A 22,588-nucleotide genomic window follows, 5' to 3' on the forward strand; every position below is an offset into this window, starting at 1 on the left:
TTCCTTTGGAAGCCTTGCAGGTTTCTGCACCTTCATCTGGGCTTGCCAGTCCCCTGCTGGCACTAAGAGGGACAAAGCAGCAGTGCACCCACAGGTTCATGGCCAAGAACATCTGCAAGTCACACCTGAGATCAAGCACAAGACGGACAGGAGGGAGACCAGAGCCCAGTGCATTACAGGGGCAGCATCCCTAGGTCCTGGGAGGGTGGGAAGCATCCCATCCAGGGCCACCCGCTGGCTCTGGCACCCCAGTTACTGTCATGTGTAGGAGAGGTAGAGAACCTGACTCTGAAGTTTCACACTTAGACTTCCACATCTCTCTCAGCAATGCTGAAGCTCCATTCGTGTTTTGTTTCTTTGTTTTGTTAAGCTGTGTACCAAACTGTATAATGAAGATGAATTCCAGCCCTTGGATCCATCCCAGGAGCCTATATTCCCTCCTGAACTCATAGTAAGATACTCTACTCTTGTCTCGTTATGTGTTATGTACGATACATGCCTTTTTGTGTTACACTGTGGAAGTACTAAGTTTTAGAATTGAAAGTTGGAAGTGTGTCCCAAACCACACTAAGAGATCAGCAGTCCGTGCTGAGAGACTTGCTCGTTTCTACTGTAAGTAGTGGACGCAGACAGTTGGTCAGAGTGTTGCTGCCAGGACATCAGAGACATCAGAGGGTTGAACCCCCAGGGTCAGCTGAAGCCCCTGAGGTCTGAGTGGACGTGACTCGGGCAAGGTCATACAGCTTCGCTGTGAGAGACCACACAAGCAATTTGCAAAGCCAGCAAAGGAAGACTGCAATAATCCTTAGAATAATGGAGTTACGCTCTCCCTACAATGGACCTCTGTGGTTTCAACTCACTGGGGAGACAGAGAATATATAGTGTAATAGGCCTGGAGTTCCATTCCTTGTCTGGGAAGAACATGAGCTGAGAGGTAGGATTGTCCTGGCTTCCCAGAAGGCCTCTGTCCCCACACATCCCTAAGAGTGCAGGAACTTGGATGTCCTGGGTGTGACACTAGTGTGAAGATTTAAGTCATGTAGATAATATGTATATACATATCACTACATAAGTATATATCTATGTAGTTACATGTCTGTATCTATATAGGTACGTATGTATATCTGCAGATTTGTGGGGAAAAAATCCAATTACCCTATAGGTGGTAAATGATTTAAAAGCCTTTTTCCCAAGGACAATTTTGTTTGTGAGCAATTTTTGACCTTTTGACTTCCAAGTCATTTTTAGAGCAAAATTGGCACAGGAAGCCTGGCACTTTAATTCCGGGCTTAGACACTGTGACTGTACCATGTTGCTTCATCTTCACAGACTCCCTTCACAGATACAGATGGAGACTGCTCCATATCTGGTCGTTGGTGGACACCCATCATGATATTTCTTCAGTGATGCCCACTTAGAGCTGACTGTTCTTCCAGACAGACCACTCTTTCCTCATCCCTCCAAGCTGGATTTCCACAGGGAAAATGACCAGCAGACCCCTGGGACATCCAGAGTGATGCCTGAAAGTGGTGTTGGTTTTGTTTCTCTGCAGAGAATGGCAGAAGACCCAAAGAAGAGGAGGCTGACGTTCCAGGGGGAGAGGACCACCTGGATCACCCCCGTGACCCTGGAGGACCTCCTGGAGCTGAGAGCCAAGTTCCCCAAAGCACCGCTGGTCATGGGGAACACGACGGTGGGTAAGTGCTCAGTACCAATGCTCTTTGGCCCAGCTGAGGTGAGCTAGTACTTCTGTGTCTCTTTATCAACTCTTCATAAACGCTGTTCATGTTTATTAATGTTACTGGTGGCCCTTCTGCATGCTCTATTTTGTAAGCAAGCCATTTAAGCCACAACTTTCATTCTGGCTTATCAGTAAGCAACATCTATTAGCATTCATGATCTCTTCTAGCTTTTCTAATTACGTTAAATACTTTCTCCCTTAAGGACACAACATTAAATTTGAAGATAAATTCTACCCAGTTTTCATATCTCCACTGGGGCTCCCAGAACTGTATTTTGTGAACACCACAGATGATGGTAAGTAAGCACCTCCTCCTTCAAATAAAATGCACCCACTGGCTATTGGTGAGCCTTCTGCAATGAATGACATGCACCGGATGACTTTGAGTCAGCCTGTAGAACCAGATGGGTGTTTCTTGACTTCTCGTCACTGTCACCCAGCTAAGGAACAATTTCCTTCCATGGCGTTTTAATACCACAGATGAACTGTGTGTCTGTTTATGTGTGGTATGTGTCTCAGTACTTTATACATATTTCACTCCCTTGGAGACAGTACTGAGCCCATCAAGAATGCATCAATTAGATGACACCCCTACTCAAACCATCCCCCGTCAGCACACCTGCATATAAAACGGACCCAAAATACAGGCAGATGTGTAGTGTTGGTATTTTTGGAAAAAACCTAAGGGAGCAGTAAGAAGACATAAATAGGGAAGAAGTGCAAATGAGCAATGCAATTGTTGCAGGTCAATTCCCACTTAGACTAAATAGTCTTTTAAAAATCTTGTAGAACTGTGACTAGAATGTCCATATTTGGTCAGCTTATTTGGGGGAAACTAAATGAAGTAATGCATTTTAGATGTCTATGGAAAATGACTAAGAAAAATAATTTGGTGCTTAGTATCTGGGAATAAGAACATTGAAAAAAGAAAATTAGCAGAAGGACATTTAATTTTCTTTGGTTTTGTCATTTCAAGCAAATATGGACAGGGGAGATATATTTAAGACACGGTGTCCATGCAACCCTGTCTTGTTATTTGTCACTTTAAGCTTAGAGTTTCTTTTCTTTGCAGGGGTGACAATTGGTGCGGGATACAGCCTGGCCCAGCTGAATGATGCCTTACAGTTTATCGTTTCGGAGCAACCGAAAGAGAGGACTAAGACCTTCCGCGCTCTCCTCAATCACCTGAGGACGCTTGCAGGAGCCCAGATTAGGAACATGGCTGTATGTTCTCTGTTGTCATATAACATAAGCAGCTAAGGGTAGTCCTACAGTTCTCTTCAGTTTAGCAAATACTAGTCCGAAGAGGAATTCCAAGCCAAAGGTTTTCGACTCTCTGTAATATGAGTGTGAGCATGTGTGTGTGTCCAAGACAAGTGGCACTTGATGTAGCAAGATCACGATATTAGAGTCAGAGGTTTCCCAATTCTAAGCCCAGCCTGTCACCTATGAGCAATGTAATCCTGGAGAAGCCACTGGACCTTCTTAAACCACTCTCTTTTGCTTTTGTAAACTAAACATCAACCAAATGAACTGTCTCTAAGATCCCACCCAGCTCCTATGCGTTAGGAACTGTGCTTTATCCAAGGGATAGTAAATAAGAGCCTTCGATTCCAGAAGATTCTTTCTCGACTTTTTCTCCTCTTATACCCTGCACCAAGGTTAATTTCTAAATATTGTGCCCACTTTTGGATGTCCCCCAGCTGTCTAACTTCCTGGAGTTTCCTTGTTAGTTGAGAGTAATTGGTTCAAAATGCTCCCCATTCCACACAAGCTAGGTAGTTCCTCAAAATTTGGTGTGGGCCAGGGAACAATACCTTTCTCCTGATTGTCTCTGGCACTACTGTTGATTCTCCAAATCTGTCATGTTTTCACCTGCTGCGTCTTTTGTCCCCTTTTTATTGGGGTTGCTCCTTTACCCATCAGCTTGTCCCCATGAGTCCTCCGAAGTCCCCCTGGCCACGGGTGTGTGTAAAGCAGCTCTCCTGAAGGCTTAAGGCAGGAGAGAAGCATTGTAGTGCACAACAGGCATGTGAAGTGTGAACTCTTTGCACCCCAACTCTGCAGAATCCACGCAGGCTGTGCTCTGCCCACCCTCCCGCCTGTCACCAGGTGCCCTGTCTCCTCTTCAATCAAGTGCCCTCTTGTCCTAACCCGCTGGCTCCCTCCCTCGAACTCCCATTCACTCCCCTCTATGTCTGTCTTCACAAGTAAACATTCCTATCAAGAACTGCTCATAATCAAAGACAGACACATCCGAGGGTAGTTTTCAAAGAAATTCTTCCTACTCATTGCACATGCAAGAGGAATATTCCTCAAGCAGAGGTCTGGATAAGAGCACAGGCAGGAATGGTGCACAACTGTCTGACCCTACCTGGCTGCCCTTACACCCTGCCAGATCTTTCTGTGAAGCAAAGAGAAGACTTCAAAATGTGTACACGATTCCTGAGTATGTAATTTTTAGTTGTCAAATAACCATCACAGCTTTTTTAAGTGTCACCTTTTTTTAAATTTAGACCATAGGAGGACATGTGGTGACCCGGCCTCATTTTTCTGACCTAAATCCCATTTTGGCTGCGGGAAATGCTATCATCAATCTGATATCTAAAGGTAAGAGACCACACTGTAGGCATTCTACACGTATTTTGCACGTATTCCATCTGTTTCACAGCTCTTACTGGAAATCATGAAATAGAGCCCTAGGAATATCTAGTGTAGACTCGGGCTGTTTAAACCACCTTGGACCCAAGTTAGAAACTGATCAATCACCCTGCTTCCTGGATGCTCTGGATCTTAAAGATCCTTACTGCACCTGACAATCCTTCTTAATGATTTGGCCACATTTCTGAGCAGCCCCAATTGTTGTATCAAAGCAATTGAAGAAAAAATTAAGAGTCCTCTCTGTGGTTTTAAAGGTTTATGGCATATTTTATTTCAGAGCCTCATGAAGTAGCAATTTTTCTTATAGGACTTTCCATTTTATATAAAAATCAAGTTTATACTTCTCTCTTTACTCAAAAACATCTTGAACTTTGTGAAGGAAAATGATTTAAATTTAAGGACACAAAAGCAAATACAAATATTCAAAAGGCTATTGATGTGAGATATGTTCTCTTTGATTAAAAACTACATTTAATAAACAATAGTATAGCTCAAATAAGACAGTATGACAAGCTGTTTAATACTATACATACATCTTCCATTAGTGTTTTGAGAATTTCATTGTAGAGGTCTTCCATATTCTTGGTTAAGTTTAATCCCAAGATATTTAATTTTTGGTAGCTATTAGGAGTGGGATTGTTTTTATAAAATTTTTCTCAGTAAGACCATTGTTACTGTTTAAAAATGGTACTGATTTTTGTGTGTTGGTTTTGTATCCCTCAACTTTGCTGAATTCTCTCATCAGGGTTTTTTTTTTTTTTTTTTTTAAGATTTATTTATTTATTCGAGAGGCAGAGTTACAGAGAGAGAGAGAGAAGTCATCCATCAACTGGTTCACACCTCAGATGGCTTCAACAGCTGGAGCTGGACTAATCCAAAGCCAGGAAGCAGGAGCTTCCTCTGGGTCTCCCACGTAGGTGCCGGGGCCCAAGCACTTGGGCCATTCTCCACTGCTTTCCTAGGCCTGCTAATGCAGGGAACTGGATTGGAAGTGAAGCAGCTGGTACTTGAACTGGTGCTCATATGGGATGCTGGCTTTACAGGCCTAACCTACTATGCCACAGCACTGACTGCTCATATCAGTTCTAATAGGCATTTGCAACAAAGTGGATGGAACTGGAGATCATTATGCTAAGTGAAATAAGCCAAGCACTGGCAAATTCCACAGGTTTTCTCTCATATGTTGAAGTTTATATATTTAAATTTATATATATAGTATAAAATATAAAATTATATAGTATAAAATAATCTGTGGATGACACATCACTTGGCATATAGATATTTATAAACATTGTGTTCACTGAATTATAACCCTTACATAATAATATACCCCTCTTACCTCATTTTATGATTCTTGTTATGAATCTCAAATTGCATAATGTAAATATCCTTGCTTTCAACAAAAATAGTGTATATGTGTAAGTATCTAATATTTACATATGAAGCAAATAGGGCAAAATGTTGAAAAAATTTAAAAAATTAAGTCAACAATAAAAAAAGGACAAATATATATGTACATCCAAAAGTTAACAGAAAAATGGAATTAAAAGATAAGTTTAGGGGCCCACGCTGCGGTGTAGCAGGTTAAGCATTCACCTGGAATGCTGGCATCCCTCGAGTCCCAGCTGCTCCACTTCCCATCCAGCTCTCTGCGGTGGCCTGGGAAAGCAGTACAAGATGGCCCAAGTCTTTGGGCCCCTGTACCCACGTGGGAGACCTGGAAGAAGCTCCTGGCTCCTGGCTTCAGATCGGCCTAGCTCCAGCCTTTGTGGTCATTTGGAAAGTGAACCAGCAGATGGAAGACCTTTCTCTCTGTCTCTCTCTCTGTGTCTGTAACTCTGCCTCTCAAGAAAATAAATAAAATCTTTAAAAAAAAAAGTTTATTTGGGTGCAAAAAGGTTTGGAATTCATGCATTCTCTCTTTTTATAGATAAGACCTGTGTGTGTATGGTGTGAATACATATATCTACATTTCCATGTATACAAGCAGTCTTCAGAAAGTTCATTGTAAAAGAATAGAAAAAATTATACATGGATTTAAAAAAATGTTGGCATGAAAATAAACTTACCTTTTAATTCCATTTTTCCATGAACTTTTTGAAGTACCTGTGTGTGTGTGTGTGTGTGCATGCGCGTGCATGTGGGTGTGTGAGACACTCCACCTTGGCCACTAGTTCCCCCAGCAGGACTTGGGCAGTGTCACTTAACCTCTCCATTCTCCTGCTAGTGACAGCCAAGCACAAGTATTGTACTGAGTTGTGGCCAAGTAGCTTTAAAGTTCCAGGCCGAACTTTGCGAGCGGTGTATAGCGGGCTGTAGGAACCAGAGCAGACTTCTCAGTGTGTCTGGTCCGCCCCTGTCATTCTGTAGACAAGGACCCCAAAACTTCCCCCGACGCTGCTCGGGTGGACTCCCACCCAGCCTGCCCGCTCGCTCTCCCAGACATCCCATCCCACGCGGGCTGCGCCAACCTGGCCAGCTTGTCCTAATCAAGGCCATTTCTCCGACAGAAGGAGCACGGCAGCTTCCTCTGAACGGCCCTTTCCTGGAACGATCGCCCGAGGCCGACCTGAAACCGGAAGAGATTGTGCTGTCCGTTTTCATCCCTTACACCACTCAGGTTAGCGCTCCCGGACTCACTCCCCCCGGCTGCGGCTGCGGGAGGCCCCGCTCGCCCAGCGGCCTCCTCCCTGGGCTGAGCCAGCGGTCTCCTGGAGACTGTTTGGGCTGAGCACAGGGAAGGGAGAATGCCCCGCTGGCCATTTGATTTTGTTAGGGGTCGTGGAGGGGGGGGGGGGTTACAGGAGAAAGTTTCCTGGGCTTTTGTCTTCAGCCTGATATAGAAATAAAAAGCCGGAAAACAATTTGCAAAGAGGCAGAAACTTTTGTTAGAAAAGAAACTTTCATTTGATTGGCAAGAGACAGAAAAAGCGTCTGGTCCGAGAGGAGAGCAGGTGGAATGGCCGAGCCTGACACTGGCTTTGAGGAAGTGACCTAGGTTTGTTTTTTTGTTTTTAAGATTTATTTATTTATTTATTTGAAAATCAGAAGTTACACAGAGAGAGAAGGAGAGGCAGAGAGAGAGAGAGGTCTTGCATCCTCTGGTTCCCTCCCCAGTTGGCCGCAATAGCCAGAGCTGCGCCAATCTGAAGCCAGGAGCCAGGAGCTTCTTCCAGGTCTCCCACCTGGGTGCACATGGGAGCAGGGGCCCAAGGACTTGGGCCATCTTGTACTGCTCTCCCAGGCCATAGCAGAGAGCTGAATCAGAAGTGGAGCAGCCAGGAATCAAACCAGCGTGCATATGGGATGCTAGCTCTGCAGGTGGCGGCTTTACCCCCTATGCCACAGGCCCATATAATTTTAGTTTAAAAGAAATTAAAAGTAAAACATTCCCATGGACTTGTTAAAAGCATCTTGGGCCCTATCTCTGCCTGAAGAATATATTGGCCCTGCTGTAGAAGAACTTTTATGTGAGTTGAATTTCTGATTTCAGATAAACATTCATCCTAGCCACAACTGAGTAAGTCTACAGTCATTATCATCTACATCAAGTTCATTGTCATCATGATACTTAACCATCAACCAGCATTTATTAACCAGATAGTCTAAATAAAACTGCTTGTGTGTTAACCACCTCCCACTCTGTATCCCTGGTGCAGGGCTACACCTGGAAGACACTAAGAGAGTCTGTTGCCCCATCTCCAACAAGACGGGCTTGAAATGGGAAGAAGGGAGTCACCTAGCACAGGAAATGATTGGACATGGAGTAGTTCCAGTGTGTGGTTGAGCCCTCATTCCCTGGAGAGATTCGAAGGGCAGGGCAGGCAGCTGGGGTAGAACACAGAGGATGGCAGCCTCTGAATCAGAGGAGGAGGGGCAGTCGCTCCTGTCAGGGGAAATACGTGGGGTTGGGTGGCGGCAGAGGGTAGCAGGGAGCAGGGCCCTCTGATTGGAACAGCCCAGTGAGGTGCGCGCCTGGGAGGCAGGCTGGACTCCGTCGCAGAGTGGGAGTTTGTATTTGTTGGCAGAGGGCCACCCTTGAAGGCTTCTAAACAAGGTCGAATTTCAAGAGAAATAGTATTTTGAAACTATGACCCCAGTAGAAAGATGGAGGATAAATTGGCTGGGGGAGAGACTGCAGTAACTGAGGAAGGCGATGGTAAGGGGTTGGTGGCAGCAGGAACGGAAGGACAAGTCCCCACCAGTCAGTACAGGGTGTAAATATGCCCAGTGTCTAAACACTTCTTTATCACCGGTGCTTTCCATCTCAAAAACAGCTTGGTTCCCATGTTCCGTTCTAGCAGAGGTCACAGTTTAGACTGAGAAAGGTCAGACCTCCTGACCTTCCCCGCAACCCACTCAGTAGCACCATGCAACCAAAACCAATCATCTCATTTGGAAGGAAAAAGTACAACCCAAAGAGTTTTAAGTCCTCGGCCAGGGTCACATATGGAGATTCTGAGTTGAAAGGTGTATTGTATAGGGCTAATCATAGACTCTGGAGCCAGACGGCTTGGGTTCGAACCTCAGCTCTGCTACTTACTGTGTGACCTTGTGCGAGTTACTTAACGTCTACATTTCTATGCACTGGGAATGAGTAGGATTGGTGTGAGAATTCAATATAAATATATGACATGCGCAGGACAGACCTCACAGGCAGCCAACAATGTAGTTGGTAACAGCACCCACCATGGCGTCTTTTCATTACACGTTACTATTAAAGTTCTTGCTGAATGGCAGATGGCGGGGATAAGCCCTAAACACCCTGAAGGGTTTTCTCTCTCCAGGGGCACTTCGTGTTGGGACTCCGGCAGGCCCAACGCCAGGAGAACGCCTTTGCCATTGTCAACGCCGGGATGAGTGTGAAGTTTGAAGATGGCACAAGTACGATCAAGGACCTTCAAATGTTCTATGGAAGTGTCGCCTCCACTGTTGTGGCTGCCAAACAAACCTGCCAGCGGCTCCTTGGGAGGTATGCCTCAGCACAGCGGGGACAGGCAACTTGGGCCTTTCCGGTTTTAATTTTTTAATGAAAATAGCATTTGGGAGATTTTTTTCTGATTATTAATTATAGAGAAATATCATAGAAAATTTAGGCTCTGCAGAAAAGTACAAAAAAGTACAAGCTGCCCCAAAGCCAAGTCTCATCAAGGTACAATGATTCTTACACTGCAGGTTTCTGTAATAAGACTGATGTACAGTGCAGCAGGTGTTTGTGGCAGTGGTTAAGATGCTTCTTGGGATACCCACAGCCCATATCCAAGGCCCTGGCTTTGAGTCCCGGCTCCACCCCCAATCCAGAGCCTGCTAATGCACACTCTGGCAGGCAACAGAGAATGGCTCAACTACTTGTGTCCCTGCCACCCACATAGGAGTTCTAGGCTCCTGGCTTCAGCCTGGCCCAGGCTCCCCCCTCCCCCCCCTGCACTTTCAAATGAAAATAAATAAAAAGATGAAAACACAAATTACATTATTTACATGGATGTTATCTTTAAGTGTTCACTTATAATTGACCTGGAAATGTGTCTAATACTGCATCCAGGCATCTGAAAATGTCCGCTAACCACATGAAGAAGATGAAATATTCAAAAAGATTCAATGGCCTTTCTTCTGTTACTTCCATTAAGTCTAAATTTTAAAAAAAAATTGTAAAAAGGGACTTTCAAATTTATTTTAAAAAGTGCTTTCACAGTCACTTTAGCCACATTTTTATACCCATCACGATTCATTAGATCTTAAAATAACCCGATGCATCCATAAGTGGTTAAGAAGAGCTTCCATGCATCAGACGTCCCACAGCTGTCTTCAATAACTTGGCCGTGTGTTATTCAGCCTAGAGTGTGTCAGAGGAACCTTTAACAGTGTATGGGTCCCTTTCAACTCCAATTGTCAGAAACACAGCTGGTGAGCAAGACCAAGTTTGACTTTAATGGTTTATTTTACCCAAGCTGTTGGGGGTAAATCACCATTCCCAGCCCATGAAGTTAAAGGGAATAAGAAAGGAGGACTTGGGAACCCCTGTGCCAGGAAGCTAAAGAAAGCAAGTGAAATCTGCTCAGGATAGCTGGTTTTGACGCACAGGTGGATCCAGTGTGCGCTCCGTCTTCTCTTGCTGTCTTGTTTAGTCTTGGCCTCTTTTGTGAAGTGTCTGTGTCCTTTCCGACTAGGCCATGGGATGACCAGATGCTGGGCGACGCGTGCCAGTTGGTCCTGGATGAGATTTACATCCCGCCAGCAGCTAAGGGGGGCATGGTGGAATACAAGCGGACCCTCATCGTCAGCCTGCTCTTCAAATTCTACCTTGAAGTGCGGCGAGGACTGAATAAAATGGTGAATAGTGTCTCTGGGTCTCTGGGTCTCTGGGTCTCTGGGTCTCTGGGTCTCTGGGTTCTTGCCTCCCTGGGCAGGAGTCTGTGGATGAAAGATGTACCTCGCCTGGTTTGGTCAATGCATCGAGGGTCCTGGCATGGGTAGCAGGTTGGGTTGACTCACAGTGGTGTTAAAAGACTTCACTAAGTAAATTAGACTAATTTTTTCCTTTTTTAAGCATAATTTTCTTACTAAAGCAATATTCTGAAAATGTGAATAAACCAACAAGGAAAATCATCTATAACCCCATCAGACATAGATAACCAACGTTTTGGTGTACATCCTTGAAAACCATTCTTTATGAAAGTGTGTGGGTGTGTGTACATAATTTTTTAGTATTGGTTCTGGAAATACCAGTAACATTCATTTTCCTGTGTGTAAATAGATGGTTGTTTTTCTTCAAACAATGGCTAATAGCCTTTGGAACTCAAAGCTCAGGACTCTCTCCCAGTCCAACTGGAATCTAAGATCTAAGAGGATACATTGGATAACCCTATTTCTATAGATATTTTTCTGTGATAGTCACCCAGATTGCAAAATTAAACATGAACTAATCTTTACAGGATCCTAAGAAGTTCCCTGATATTCCAGAAACATACATGAGCGCCCTAGAAGATTTCCCCATAGAAACTCCCCAAGGAATTCAGATGTTCCAGGTTGGTGGTGGGACAGGGGGAGTTTGTTTTTTAATCTGTCTATGTATTCAGGTTTATGCATTTTGGACACATCTCTCTCCAATAATTACATTTTTATTACGAAGATGAAGTCTACTAAAGCTAGCTGATATTACCTGCTGTCACCCTCATATCACTTGGTTGGGTTAGGGCTTCTGCTTTACTCAAGGTCAACCAAAAGATTAGATTATGAATCTCTCTTCTCCACCATTTTCCATCTTATTGGCTAAAATTGCCTTCTTTTCTTGTTCAATGTCGGCCTCCCTGGATCAGAAGTGGAGTAGCTGGGACATGAATCAGCACCCATATAGGATGCTGGTATTGCAGACAGCAGCTTTACCCACTACGCCAAACACCAAACCCTGACCACATTATTTTAATGTGTGTTTGTGAATGCACTGATTCTTCAACAACGTAGTAGGATCCTTGATGACAGGAACAGTGTCTTTCTGGTAGGAAGAGAGGGGATTGTAACCAGAATGTATCCCTTACCATACCACTCAATGTGTATTTATTAACCTTGACTCACAGATGTGGATTCCAATTGCCTATAGTTTTGCTTGACTTGTGAGTAAGCCAGATATATCAGATTGGATGTTTGGGTCATGAGAATTTCTGTTGTAACATGACTTGCTCTGTTCATCAATAGTGTGTGGATCCCGCTCAACCCTTACAAGATCCAGTTGGACACCCGATCATGCACCAGTCAGCCATTAAACATGCCACTGGAGAGGCTGTGTTTATAGATGACATGCCCGCCGTGGACCAAGAACTCTATCTTGCTGTGGTCACCAGCACCAGGGCTCATGCCAATATCATGTAAGGAAATAAAAGATGTTTCCATGTGTTATTGACATGCATTCAGTTTCATATCCAAGCTGAGAGCTTATCGTGTATTTCAGTTAATTTAGAGTATTCATTTCCTCTTCTGACTGGGAACCAGTCGCTTCCTCAGCATAGTTACGAAAGACTCTATGACCAAGAGGTAGAACTGTTAAATATCAGTATTTTTCAACGTTAGCTATTGCTCCATAATTCATTGCTAAAATCCATTGTCATTTTTTTCTGTGTTTAAGGAAGCACTTACATTGACCATAAACTTACCCCTGCAACCTTAATGGCTACCTTCAGGTTTTCCCTCCTAGATCAATTGATACTTCAGAAGCCCTGGCACTTCCAGGTGTGGTTGATGTGATAACAGCAGAAGATGTTCCGGGAGAAAATAACCATAAAGGGGAGATTTTCTATGCAAAGAATGAGGTGTGTGACTTTCTGTAGCTTATTATTCAAGTGCATTTGCTGGGAACAGCAAAATATGTATTTATTATTACTAAACTATCCATAGATTCATGAGTACCACACTAAGACTTGCTGGGAGTCAATGACTCCACCTCGATGATTCTCAACTTCTCTCTTGAATCATGGACCCTTTTAAGGTTCTAATACAAGCATATTAAAGGCCGACATTGTGGCAGAATGTGTTAAGCCTCCATCTGCAACACCAGAATCTTCTATGGGCGCCGGTTTGAGTCCTGGCTGCTCCACTTCCAATCCAGCTGCCTGCTAATGTACCTGAGAAAAGCAGTAGAAGATGGCCCAAGTGTTTGGGCCTCTGCCACCCCATTGTGGGAGACCCAGAAGAAGCTTCTGGCTCCTGGTTTTGGCCTGACCCAGCCCTGGTCTTTGTAGCCATTTGGGGAGTAACAGTGGATGAAAGATCTCTCTCTCTCTCTCTCTCTCTCTCTCTCTGTCTTCTCCCTCTCTCCTCTATAATCTGGCTTTCAAATAAATAAAATAAAGTTTTTAAAAATAGAGGGGCTTCTAAAATGTCATGAGGGGCTGGCAGTGTGGCACAGCAGGTTAAGCCTCTGCCTGCAAGGCCAGCATCCAAGTCCCAGGGCTCTGCTTCAGATCCAGCTGCCTGCGAAAGCAGTGAACAATCACCTAAATACCTGGGCCCCTGACACCCATGGGGAAGACCAGGCTGGAGTTCCAGGCTCCCGGCTTCAGCCTGGCCTAGCCTCGGTCATTGCAGCCGTTTGGAGAGTGAACCAGCAGATGGATGGTTCTCTCTCTCCCTCCCTCTCTCTCTCTCTCTCTCTCTCTCTCTGTGTCAGTGTGTGTGTGTGTGTGTAACTCTGCCTTTCAAATAAATAAATCTTTTTTTAAAAAAGACATGAAAGTATAGAATACAGAGCACTGGCTATTGAAACAGAATTTCAGGTTGACTGGATCACTGTGGAGCTGTGGGAATGGTGAGGCTGTGTCTGGAGACAAGACTGCAGCTTGGTAAAGCCAGATAATGAAGCTCTGCATCCAATTTTTGTGCCCCCTAAATTACACTCAAGACACAGTTTGAAATTAATCTCATAAGTAAAAAAAAAAAAAATCTTTCCTGTGGTCATAAAACCCCAGTGAGTCATTGTAACAATGTGGGAACAGTAATTCCTTTTTGAGGATTCTCTGTTTTATGTGAATTACAACACGTGGCTTTCCTGCAGGTAATTTGCGTGGGTCAGATCGTCTGCACTGTGGCTGCTGACACTTACGCTCACGCAAAAGCAGCAGCTAAAAAAGTGAGGATTGCTTATGAAGACATAGAGCCAAGGATTATCACAATCAAGGTAGCAGAACACTTGTGTCTTCCAGAATGGTGATGGTGGCTCCCTTTGGGCAGAATTCAACCCGTGAAATCATAAAATAATACAAGTGTGGCTCCATCTACACTGTGTTCAGCGTCGCTGTAGTTTTAGATTAAAGGCTCCAGTAATCTGTACCTTGAGACAGAGTAATCTGTACCTGAGACCTCTCCTGCCTGTATAGGAGGGATCTGGGCAGGACAGGTCTCAAGGTACAGGGTACTGGAGCTGTGTGACCTCACATCCAAAGCCAGTCAATGGGAAAAACCCAGAGCATCACGGAGCTCAAAAAGTTGTAACACGTGGCTCTCCGTTCATTATCAAAATCCCCTCTTGGTCTATCAGGTGCCCTTTCTTCATTACTTCTTTTCATTAAACTTGGCTAGCATGCTTACTGTCCAAAAATAAATAAATAAATAAGCTTGACTGTATGAGGGTCTACAAACAGTTCAAGGAAAATGCATACTATGAAAAACTATGCATGGCTTCCAAGGGCTTCTTGCACCAATATAACCTTATCTTTTGATAACATTTTCCCATGAACTTTTTGAAGTACCCTTGCAGTTCAACTAATGGGACTTCTATCTCCCTTCCCACTTACCACTTAAGCGCAAGCTCTGGAGACAGACTACTTGGATTAGTAATCTGACTCTGTCATTTAATAGCCTCTTGACAGCAATGAAAGCTTTGGCAAGTTTCTGGAAGTCCCCATCCCTCAGTTTCCTCATCTGTAAAATGGGCACTGTGAACACACCTATGTCAAAAGGCCATTGTGAGGTTTAAATGAGAGAATCCAGGGAGTGCATTCAGTGCAAGTTCACTGTCACTTTTGTCCTACATGTTATTAGTGAGAACAAGGACATGCGTTGTGAGTTCTATCACCAGTGCCTAGTGAAGCACCCAAGCTACAGTTGGCACTCAGCAGTTGTGTTGGGTGATGGAGGGACAGAGGGATAAACGGACAAAAGGAAAAAAAGTGCTGAGACCACCTCCCCGACACACGATGCAGTCTTGAGTATCCTCTTTGATTCTCCCTTGCTCTTCCCAACAGTTGCCAAGTTCAAGTTGTCCTTTAAATGCCTCTCGGGTCTGCCTCCTTTCTTTCCATTCCCACCTTTACTCTTCCCTCCAGCCCAGTCTTCACCACATTAATATCAAAATTTACTACAATAACCACACTGGAGGCTCTCATCTTCCATTTCAGCCTGCCTACACACCACGCTGACTTCTCTAAGCCACACAGTTTGTTGGGTCACTTTTCCTGGTTGACAATACCCCCTTGGATATTATCCCAACTCCTTAGAATGCAATCAAGGTCTTTCATAGTCCAGCCTCAATCCAATTTCCAAACTCATCTTTCAGTGTTTCTTTGCAGAAAACCCACATCCCAGCCAGTCTGGTCTTGTCCTCATTGTGTCCTCCTCTCTTGAGTTCAACCTCAAATTATTGTTTCATGATGTGATCTAGACTTCAGATGATCCCTGATCCAACTCAGATTGCCCTTAAATGCCATCCCTAAGCACCCTGGTGCCACCAGCCTCCTCCTTCTCGACCTCTCCTAATTCTATGTTGTACCCTCTTTAGCCCAGAGTTGGCACCTTAATACCACACTGCCTCCCATCATTGCTAAGCAATCTAGGGATGGGGCCACGTATATAGACCCCTGAATCCTCCCTCAGCTCTTCTCAGAGCATGGGATAAAACCAAGTCACCAATGCCTGTAACCCATTTGAATCCAATTTCTAATGATTCTTCAAGCTACTCTTGCTTGAGAGTCTCGTGTGGGATCTGACAAAACACAAACCTGGAATTTGGTGGGGGACAAATTGCTTGTTAGAATGCAAAAACAAAAATTCTGGCTTGTTTTTCCACTGCAGCAAGCCCTGGAGCACAATTCGTTCCTTTCTGTTGAGAGAAAAATTGAGCAAGGCAACGTGGAGCAAGCCTTTAAACATGTTGACCAAATCATTGAGGGTGAGTCGTCTTGGGTCAGAATAGCAAAGCTTCTAAGTTCAAGATTCTGTATCAGCTCATTTGGGAAGCTGCAAGGCAGTGCTTCTGCAAGCCAGAGTGTTTCTTAAGTAAAACTGAAAATGCACAATAAGTTCACAGCTTAAATTTTTACCTATGTATAATCTTATCTAAGTACTAACCAAAGCAAGGCACAGAATATGGCCAGCACTCCAGCAAGCTTCCTTGTATTCTTTCTTAGTAACTCCTCACAAGGTGTTAGTCTAACTTTTAACACTGTAGTTTTTTGTTTTGTTTTGTTTTGTTTTGACAGGTAGAGTTATAGACAGTGAGAGAGAGAGAGACAGAGAGAAAGGTCTTCCTTCCGTTGGTTCAATCCTCAAATGGCTGCAATGGCCAGCGCTGTGCCGATCCGAAGCCAGGAGCCAGGTGCTTCCTCTTGGTCTCCCATGTGGATGCAAGGCCCAAGCACTTGGGCCATCCTCCACTGCCCTCCTGGACCACAGCAGAGAGCTGGACTGGAAGAGGGGCAGCTGGGACTAGAACCCGGCGCCCATATGGGATGCTGGCACCACAGGCGGAGGATTAACCAAGTGAGCCATGGCGCCGGCCCCAACACTGTAGTTTAGTTTTTGATGTTTTGAAATTCATATAAATGGAATCTTATGTACCTACTTCCTTTATTTAACAGTATGTATAGAGATTCATCCATAGTGTTGCATAGACCAGTAGTTCTTTTTCATTGCTTGGTAGTATTTCACTGCATGAATATTCTAGAATTTATTTATCCATTCTGTTGTTGATAGACATTTTAGTTGTTTTCAAGTTAAAGTCATTGTCAATAAAGTTTCTATGGACACTATCATGTTTATCTTTTAATGAACATAAGCACTCACTTCTAATGGAATATACCAAGAAATGAAATTCCTCCAAAAATTTATTGCCTTTTGTCAACATGATATATAGGCTTCCAGGTCTGACCAGCTCTTTGGGGTTGCAATTTCATTTCCGTGAGAACCACATACACACCCACCATCTGTATATAAAATAAAATTTTTTTCTCCTTTAAAAACATTAATTGGATTTTAAGCAGATTTTTCAGCATTTTTTTTGCATGACCCACATTCTACTGTCCCAAAAAAAACATTTTTAAATAATCTTTTTACTCTTAGCAAAACAATTCACTTATTTTAACAGCACAGAGGTCTTTCAGGTAATTAAAATATAATTATATATTAATATATATTTATATAATATGATATATAAAAATATAAAATATAATAAATAATGTCTTCCAATATTTTAATAAAGACCAAACATTTCTCCTAGTATAACATACAAAATGGTAAGGATATACTGGGCAAACCAAAAATCTCACATGAACCAGTAAAACCAGGCTGGTTTTAAGGTATGGAACAACCTCAGCTCTGACATGTTAAAACTTTATTTCCTTTAGGTGTGATGTTTGACCTAGCCATTAAGATACCAGTATCCACATCTGGAGTGTCTGGGTCTGAGTCCTGGCCCCACTCCCACGTCCAGCTTCCTGATAATACACACCCTAGAAGGCCCACGTAGTTAGATCCCTCCCACCCGCATGGAAGAGCTGGCCTGGCCCAGCCTTGACTATTGTGGGCATTTGAGGAATAAACCAACAGATGTAGTCTCTCTATCTCTATCTCTCTCTCTTTATCTCTATCTCTCTATCTCTTTCTCTCTCTCTCTTTCTTCCTAATCCTCAACATCCCCTAACTGAGGTACATGTTATTATTTCCTCTCTTTTTTTTTTAGCTGTGGAAGCTGGGATTTAGAAACTTGTCCACTCACTCATCAAGGAGATGGTCAAGCCTGGGTGTGTAACCAGATTAGCCTGTGCTCCCAAGTGCAGCACATCACAGATGTGACAACCTCACTGCACAGTTCAGGAAACTGAGGCCAAGAGGGTTGATGGGAGTTACCCAAGGTCACTCAGCTGGTTGGGCACAGAGAGGACTAAAAGAAGTGATTTAACCCAGTAATATGAAGTCCAGCCCTCCATAAGCTGAAGCAACTCACTATTAATAAACAAAACACCACCCAGAGCTCCTGCATGGGGATTTGTGAGCAACCACTGTGCTGTGTTTATGCTTTACAGGTGAGATCCACGTGGAAGGACAGGAACACTTTTACATGGAAACACAAACTGTCCTGGCTATCCCAAAAGAGGAAGATAAAGAAATGGTGTTACACCTTGGGACACAGTTTCCAACCCACGTGCAGGTAACAGGACACTGTTGGGAAATTTAGTTCCAGATGGACAAGTGTTGTGAGGCCCTTGCCTTGGGGTGCCCCACTGCTGGAAACTTTGGAACCCTCCCATTCCTAGTAACATGAACTCCTGTAACTTGACATTAGCTAAAGTCCAGAATGAATTCAAAGGGAGCAACAATTTCTTTAAAAGAGCAGACCATTCAAGGTGATCTGGAAATGTCTGTACCTTCCAAAGCAGGGCAATGTTCATCTTTCCCTTATAACAACTGATAGCGTGAAATTGTCAAAGCCCTGGCGTGATAACTCCGCCTTATGGTTCATTTGCATGGCTATTCTATGTGAGTGTAGAGTTCCCATGAATCAGTGGGACACTCGTAAAGCAATTGTGTTTCCAAGATGTAATCAATGCAGCTTAATAAGAAGCATGTAAGTCCCAGTCCTGTGGTGGTGGTTAAGATATAAGGTTTTATTGCACCCAGGGAAACAATGAAGATTTTGATATTCCCCTCTTGCAAAGTGTAAAGAAATTGTTGGCCCCAGTATAGTGCCAGACGGAGGGTGAGGGGATAATTTAAAAAATTGTACTAGGGGATGAGTAATGACAAGCATCACTGAGGGAGAAAGCTGGGGGCTTCCTGGTATAGCACAGGTGAGCAGACATCTTGGGTCCTAACTGGGCAGGTGGGCTGTCTGGGAGGAGGAAGCCCCCAGCTGTCATCAAGGCAAAATGAAAGGCAGAGATCACTGATTCTGAGCTGGGATCTGGCTGTGACCTCCACAACTGCAAGATTGGAAGTGGACAGAAGAGAAGTAGAGACACAGGCTTTGCCCCTAGGGAGCTATGCGACCTGCTGCAAGTCACTGGGCATTGGCACCCTTTTCTGTAAATGGAGATAAGTGGCCTTCATCTGGGGTTTCTTTGGGCAGGGGGTCTATGGCTCAGAGCTCCAGCAGATAACATGTACATCCCAAGGTCACCATTGCCACCTATTAACACCAACTCCTAGGTTTCAATCAGTTAGTTACACAATAGCAGCCATATCCCAGGGGGAACCAGACCACTGGGAACCTACAACCTATCTCAGCCAAGAACCCAAGGCAGCACTCAGCTGGTTGGGCACAGAGAGGACTAAAAGAAGTGATTTAACCCAGTAATATGAAGTCCAGCCCTCCATAAGCTGAAGCAACTCACTATTAATAAACAAAACACCACCCAGAGCATGCAAACAAAGGGTATGAATCTGCGTTCCTCTAAAGAAGACCTTTCAATGACTATCAAGCTTGTGAAAATGTATTCAGCATTATTCATCATGATGTAAATGCAAATCAAAACCACAGCGAGGAGCCTTTTCATGCCCACTAGAATGGCTACTATTGAAGAGACAATACCAAGTGTAGTAGAGAAACTAGAACCTTCCTACCTTGCTATGGGCACAAAAAATAGCACAGCCACTTTGGAAAACAGCTTGACAGTTTCTCAGGATGGTGGGGTCATATAACCCAACCACTGACATGACTAAGTATCTACCCAAAACAAATGAAAATATATGTTCATCCCAACAGAAAAAGGAAGACCTCTCTCTCTCCTCTCTCTCTCTCTCTCTCTGTCTAACTCTGCCTGTCAGAAAAAAAAGAAAGAAAACATATGTTCACCCAAAAAAACTTACACACAAGTGTTCACAGCAGTATCATTCATAATATCCAAAAGAGAAAACAATACAGTGTCCATCAACTGATGAATGAACAAAATGTGGCCCAATTGTACAGTGGAATATTATTTAGCCAAAAAAAGGATAAAATACCAATATTTACTGTAACATAGATGAACTCTGGCAACATTATGATAGATGGAAGCCGGTCACAAAAATCACATATTGGATGGTTCCATTTATGTAAGCATCCCAAACAGGTAAATCTACAGAGACAAAAAGATCTATGATTACCTAGTACTCGGAGATTGGAGGGAGGTGAGGGGTGACTGCTTCATGGCTATAGGTTTCTTTGGAGCCTGACACCTTAAAATTAGATTATGGTAATGATTACAGCACTCTTTAAATATAAATATATGTTGAATATCTGACTTACTGGGCAAGGAGGAAATACATGGCTAAGAAAGTAAACTATTCAATTGCACTTCTATGTCTCCGGGGACTTATGTCTTGCAGGAATATGTGGCCGCAGCCCTAAACGTCCCAAGGAGTAGAATCGCCTGTCACATGAAAAGAGCTGGAGGAGCATTTGGGGGGAAAGTGACCAAGCCTGCCCTGCTAGGAGCTGTCAGTGCGGTGGCCGCCAACAAGTAAGAGTCACGGCGGCTGCCGTCCAGGTAGCATGGATGCCGCCTGGGTTCTTCCAGCCCTGCACCGCCACTTTCATCTCAGCTGGGGCTGCCCGTGGAAGGAGGGACAAGAGCCCAGCCTTATAGGAGGCGTATTTTGTCACGCAGTGAACCCGAGCTGTTGCTGCTGCCCAGGAATGTTCAGGAACATCCCGATATGGGAATGGCCATGACCATTGTGAACCTTGTAGCCATCAAGGTTCACTGAGATGTAGTCAGGACAAATGTAACATATCCCAGGCTGTTGCTGCAAAAAGGAAAACGGACTCTCTCCAACAACAGAAAAAGCTCTTCTACAGGGAGCAGGCTTGCAGGCCCTGGGAACGTTCAGTCAAAACCCAGAGTCCTTGCAGGTCACTTGGTGAAATGGGAGCCTGACTATGAGGGAGGCTGAACTCAGCAGGGCATTGGGTCTCAACCTTTCAGCCTCAACATCCCTCTCACAGCAGGTGTTTAGTATCCCCTTTAGAATCCCAAATTGAAATTTATAGTAGCATCTACTTATACACAAAACGGCAAAATGACCATATCATTCCTAATATAAACAATAAACAAAAGGGAAATAACATAATCAAATCACATGACATTGCACTGTAGAAATAAATATTCAGACTTAACTAAACCAAAATATTTTTTTTTATTTTCACCCCCTCCCAGTCTTCCAAAATTTGTTTACAGTCTATTACTACTCCCACTGAACACCACTAGCTAGTTTATCTCGAGTCTCCTTTCCTCATCTCCGTGTTCCCGCGCTTTGTGAAGCATCCAGTATGCTAATGGAGTTGTTTCCTCCAGGACTGGCCGCCCAATCCGATTTATCCTGGAGCGTGGTGATGACATGCTGATAACTGCTGGCCGCCACCCACTCTTTGCAAAATACAAAGTGAGTGAGAGCAAAACGTTCAAAAAACTGCCTAAGACGTTGTCCAGGGTTAATCAACCGATAGGAAAGGCAACTGCTAAATGCCATACCGCTTAACAAGAATATTTGAATGCTGCCTAAAGATGCGCGATCATGTTCATCCCCCATGTACCTTTTCCCATCATGTGCAAAGCTAAATGTGGATCGACTGCTATGATCAAACGTGTCTGTGTTCAACATGGTTTGGTTTGCTATCACCTTGCAGGTTGGATTCATGAACAATGGTGTGATCAAAGCTGCTGATGTTGAATATTACATCAATGGTGGTTGCACCCCTGATGAGTCTGAGTTGGTAAATAAGAAATATGCCGTTGCCATAGATGAACAGTTCAGTTGTAAATGCCACATTTTATTTTGCACAAATATTTGTCTCACAAGTTATATGATTTCTGAGCAGAGTTCAAGTTAAGAATAAAATTCAGATAAGTAGCTTTGACTATCTGACAGATACAAAGTTCCATGTTGTTTGGCTTTGATTCAGGTGACAGAGTTCATTGTGCTGAAATCGGAAAATGCATATGATATTCCTAACTTCCGGTGCCGAGGAAGACCTTGCAAAACTAACTTGCCATCCAACACTGCCTTTCGGGGATTTGGCTTCCCTCAGGCTACAGTGGTGGTTGAATCTTACATAACGGCTGTGGCATCTCAATGTAACTTACTCCCTGAAGAGGTAAGCAATCAAAACGCCCTAATAATATGCGGACCACATTGGTTCAAATATATTTTGAACACCTACAAATAGCATTATTTCAGCCTCTATGTAGACTCACAGAAAGAAAAAAGTGCATTTTCCCTGTGTCTCAGTTAACTTTTGCTGTGTGAGTTTGTGTAAGTCAACCACAGGATCCAATGGCTTTCACAAAAGATAGTATTTCTTCAAATTCTGTGGATCCATTGGGTAACTCCTCTGGTCTGGGCCCATGCAACTGAGGTTTTATGGCGTAAGATGGCTTCACTCACTGTCTTGTGGTCATCAGTTTGTGTGGGGGTGCCCTAGCTGGGAAGACTCACTTCTACTCC

The 22,588-nt window shown here is 43.8% G+C and overlaps 1 protein-coding gene across 1 annotated transcript in view; it reads left to right on the top strand.

Moving 5' to 3' along the window:
- LOC133767125 (aldehyde oxidase 4-like) overlaps window positions 1-22,588 on the top strand; it is a 55,372-nt gene that overhangs the window by 17,726 nt on the left and 15,058 nt on the right. Inside the window, exons 8-25 of the mRNA XM_062201347.1 lie at window positions 371-451; window positions 1,553-1,697; window positions 1,945-2,037; window positions 2,814-2,965; window positions 4,258-4,351; window positions 6,913-7,022; window positions 9,190-9,374; window positions 10,570-10,732; window positions 11,335-11,427; window positions 12,095-12,264; window positions 12,591-12,705; window positions 13,947-14,069; window positions 15,962-16,058; window positions 18,190-18,314; window positions 20,471-20,604; window positions 21,439-21,526; window positions 21,771-21,857; window positions 22,047-22,238. Of these exons, the coding sequence (XP_062057331.1) occupies window positions 371-451; window positions 1,553-1,697; window positions 1,945-2,037; window positions 2,814-2,965; window positions 4,258-4,351; window positions 6,913-7,022; window positions 9,190-9,374; window positions 10,570-10,732; window positions 11,335-11,427; window positions 12,095-12,264; window positions 12,591-12,705; window positions 13,947-14,069; window positions 15,962-16,058; window positions 18,190-18,314; window positions 20,471-20,604; window positions 21,439-21,526; window positions 21,771-21,857; window positions 22,047-22,238 (2,247 nt within the window). The remainder of the gene's footprint in view (window positions 1-370; window positions 452-1,552; window positions 1,698-1,944; window positions 2,038-2,813; window positions 2,966-4,257; window positions 4,352-6,912; window positions 7,023-9,189; window positions 9,375-10,569; window positions 10,733-11,334; window positions 11,428-12,094; window positions 12,265-12,590; window positions 12,706-13,946; window positions 14,070-15,961; window positions 16,059-18,189; window positions 18,315-20,470; window positions 20,605-21,438; window positions 21,527-21,770; window positions 21,858-22,046; window positions 22,239-22,588) is intronic.

The sequence above is a fragment of the Lepus europaeus genome, chromosome 1 (assembly GCF_033115175.1).
Source record: "Lepus europaeus isolate LE1 chromosome 1, mLepTim1.pri, whole genome shotgun sequence".
Taxonomy (NCBI): Eukaryota; Metazoa; Chordata; class Mammalia; order Lagomorpha; family Leporidae; genus Lepus; species Lepus europaeus.